Raw genomic sequence first — 3,819 nt, forward strand, 5'->3', positions numbered from 1 at the left:
AAGAAAAAGAAAAAGAAATGAAGGAGAAAGAAAAGAGAAGAAGGAATTTGCCCACCAGCTACACTACGTCAGACTCCTCCAAGAAAGGCCCACGAAGTGTTACCTAGCTTTTTGTCTCGACACAGTTTCCACTTGCTTTTGTGTGCCGGCCAGCAGTTCGCTACAAGCAACGCCGTGTTCCTTCCACTTCCATAGCAACACGGCGGGGAAGACATGGCGGTCGCAGCCCGACACATGTACCGTGCGCCCCGTGAGCCGTGAGGTACATATGCAAACGCAAATGCTGTTTTGCCTGCTGGCCGAGTACAAGGCGAGTACCTACCGTTGGAGTTCATATCGGTCTGCGAAGGTTAACCCTGGATGAGCTGTCAAAAGGGAGCGAGTGAGGCGCCGGACTGGTCTCAACTGTACTGCTGGCCCGACGATGCCAGCCTCTTTTGTTCCCTCCTTTTCTTCTTTCCTTTTCCTTTCCCAAGAAAGGCAGACGATGACATACGCTATTTCCCCCCTGGTTGAGCCGCTGTTTGGGCTTGCGGTTGGCGTCGATGCAGATTGCATCGCACCGTTCGAGTGGCGCCTGCTTCAAAGCGCTTCTTGGCGGATTGGTGGCGGTTGTCACGCTGCAAGCCCGGCAGACGCATGGTTGTGCAGGACCATGTACGGTGATACCTAGGTACGCTGTAGGTAGGTACCTAGGTACTCCTTGAGAGGAGGGATGTCACTTGTCAGTTTGTGGAAAAGGGCCTACCCGCCGCCATAAACACCGACAGGAGTGGTCGGCAGACAAGGGAGTCGATGGTTGTGCAGATACCGTAATAGTAACCAAATAGGGGATGACCACACGCATTACACGCGAAAAGGGAGGGTGACTGACTGGCTGACTGACCGAGTGACGAACGACGGCAGAGACGGCTAAACTAGAATAGGTCGACGCAGCCGTGTGGAAAAAAGAAGAGGGAAGGGACCAGGGGTTCGTGACGAACTAAAGCTGTCATTGGCGCAGACGCTATCTTGTTCAGGTCTTGGCGCTTTAAAGCGGAACCCAGCAGAGTCAACTCCAGCGCTAGCGAGCACACTGTGAAGGCCAAGGAAGCTTTTCCCTTTTTGCTCAACATGGACCCACCATCCGTAGGGGGTACGAAAAGACTGCAAGGATGGGTGGGGTAAGGTAGCCAGCGCCTGGACATTTTCTCCCAAGCGGCAGTCTCCAGTCGTTGGCTCCAGTCCCTGCGGAGAGGGAAAGCGAGCCTTTACGTAGTAGGTCCAACCAGAAGGGGCGATGAGGCAATCAAAGAGCGACATGCCCCCAGCCAGGACGTACTGTACTTGCGAGGGGGGCCCATTCGTCGTTATTCGGAGGGAGGGGTGCAAGGGTTTTCGGGGCCGGTCAGAAGCTCGGGCCAGACAGGACTGAGGAGATCAGAGGGCAGACAACTGTACACTAGACAGACAAGGTCCATCACTCACTCTGCCTCGCGCTTGCCATCAGGGACCGCTGCAGGTAGGTAGTATAGTATAGAGTACGGAGTACGTATTGTCCTAATTTACAAGTGCTATCCGTACTCCTGCTGCACTACCGGTCTGTTTAACCGTTACCGGCGAGTATTATTACTCTGTCTTCCCTCCCCTCGCACCCTGTCCTACGCGCCCTCTCTTCCCATTCCCTTTCCCTTCAAACCTTTTCCCACTCTCGATATCGGAAACAGGACCCTCTTCTCTTCTCTTCCCTCCCTTTGACTTCTATCACACCAACGCATCATCACTCCCTTTGTGGTGTCTTTCGATTCTTATTGTCTCAGTGTCTTCCCCTTTCTGCCTAGAAATCTCGAGACACTGGTTCCATTCTGTCGCCGGCACGAACTGCTTTTACACGAAAAAAACACACTAGCTACCTCTACTACTACCACCACCACCACCACCACCACGACTACTTACGCCCCTCAAACCCTCTCTGCTTCCCGTACGACACGTTGAACGTTTCTTCTCGGCTTGCTATTACTGGACTGGGTTATTCGTCCTCTTTTCATACGCAACTGCCATCAGCCCAGCTTGACCTACTGGTATTATATCCACCCACGGTCCTTTCATCGACTCGAACCCGTCACCACAAGACTCCTTTTCCTTCGCAACTCACACGCAAACCACCTTCTCAGCCGGATTTACGCCGAAGCACCGACTACTTGTTGAGTTGTCCCAGGACCGGACTACTCGATCTACAGTGTCTCACACACAAATCCAACCCAACTCGTCTACCCAGTTCCGTCGTCGTCATCTGATCACCTCGTTTCGGCTCAACCCCTCCTGTGGATGGCCAAGCGCACAAACACCCTCATCACGCTCGAGCACCAAACTAGGTACTTTCGGCAGCTACCTACTAAAGCTAACCGCTCCCCTCGGTATTACTTCCTATCCCTCACCAAACCCTAGCCTCTTCCCAAATCTCCACTTCGACCAAGCCCAAACCAGGTCTGAGCTTCTCGTCGACCGTCAACATGTCTTCTATCTCTCGAGCCTTTACGACCCGGCGGGTTAAGAACAGCATCGACCTTTCCGACGCCGCAAGGGGGAAGGAACGCACCAATATTTTGCAGCGAAGTAAGACTACCAAGGCTCAGTACGCCATCAGGCACAAGATTTCTGCGCCCATGGAGCTCGTTCATACCACCAACATGCTCTCTTACAACGCCCCCGATATCCGACCCCGAACTGGAACCGATGCGTCTAGCAACTCGTCGAGAAAGTCAACAGAAGAGGACTCGGAAAGCGCCAGGTCAGCCGCCTCTTCTCCTCCGACCAGCCCCGATGTTGCACCCCATGAGCTGCTCAAGGAGCCAAACCATCTGTCCTGTTATTTCGTTTCACCAGGCGCACCCAATAACGCATCCAAGACACCCGAGGTCCCTACCATTCCCAAGCGCGCGCCCACACACACGAAGCAGGCTTCATTTGATGCCGTCGCCCGCCAGCGCTCCCTATCGCAAATGTCCAAAGCCTCGGATAAGACGGTTTCCTCCAAGGCCAGCATGACTTTCTCCGCGCGAGCGTCGTCTGGTTCCAGCGCGGCCTCCACAATGTCTCACCACTCAATTACCCCCGCGATCAAGACCCCTCTACCGCCAATGCCCACGCCCGCATTCCAGCACCAATCCCCGAGACAAGAAAAGGTGACCGAGTCGCACCCCTTTGGCCGTGAACTGGCCCAGGTCACGGAAATCGCCGAGGAGTTTGGCATCAAGGATGATGTCATGTACGAGGAGGAGCGCCTTCTCAAGGCCGAGGGCCTCTACAAGTTCGCTGCAGATGACTACCTGTCCGAAGTCCAAAGCCTCTTCCCCAACTTTTTCACCGACAGCCAGGCTCCTCAGCGATCGATGGCTACCGCATGGATCTAATGCACCTGCACCCTTGGTGAGCCTGATTTGACACTCTTCTTTGTACATATTCGGAAGAAGCAAAATCTTGACCAGACCGACAACCGCGGCCTTTCTTTGGGGGAGATGATGACAATGGGACTTAACCTGGCCCGGAGGAGAACCTAGTCCGGATTCGCGCAGAAAGCATGCGTGTGAGAGGAGAAACATGGCCATGTTGCAGGATTTGATGCCCTCTACGCATGGGATAATAGGCGTTTCTGTGTATATACTTTTGAATGACGCGACAGAGATTCCCCCTCCCGTTTCTTGTACGGAGCCGCTTAACAATTCTATTAATTACAAAAATCTGCCGCTTCCTTTGGCAAGTCACCCATGTCGTCCTGGGTCCTATTTTTATTCTATTCGTTTTTCGTTTCTTTTCTTTAGATTTTGTCTGCGTTTCTGC

At 53.5% G+C, this 3,819-nt stretch overlaps 1 protein-coding gene across 1 annotated transcript; it reads left to right on the forward strand.

The window, feature by feature from the left end:
- Positions 1–2,492: 2,492 nt before the first annotated feature.
- Positions 2,493–3,392, forward strand: GLRG_03975 (uncharacterized protein; the record flags this gene model as incomplete). Its single annotated transcript, XM_008094660.1, has 1 exon — positions 2,493–3,392. The coding sequence occupies one exon, from the start codon at positions 2,493–2,495 to the stop codon at positions 3,390–3,392; it is 900 nt and encodes a 299-aa protein (XP_008092851.1).
- Positions 3,393–3,819: the final 427 nt, after the last annotated feature.

The sequence above is a fragment of the Colletotrichum graminicola genome (assembly GCF_000149035.1).
Source record: "Colletotrichum graminicola M1.001 genomic scaffold supercont1.12, whole genome shotgun sequence".
Classification (NCBI taxonomy): domain Eukaryota; kingdom Fungi; phylum Ascomycota; class Sordariomycetes; order Glomerellales; family Glomerellaceae; genus Colletotrichum; species Colletotrichum graminicola.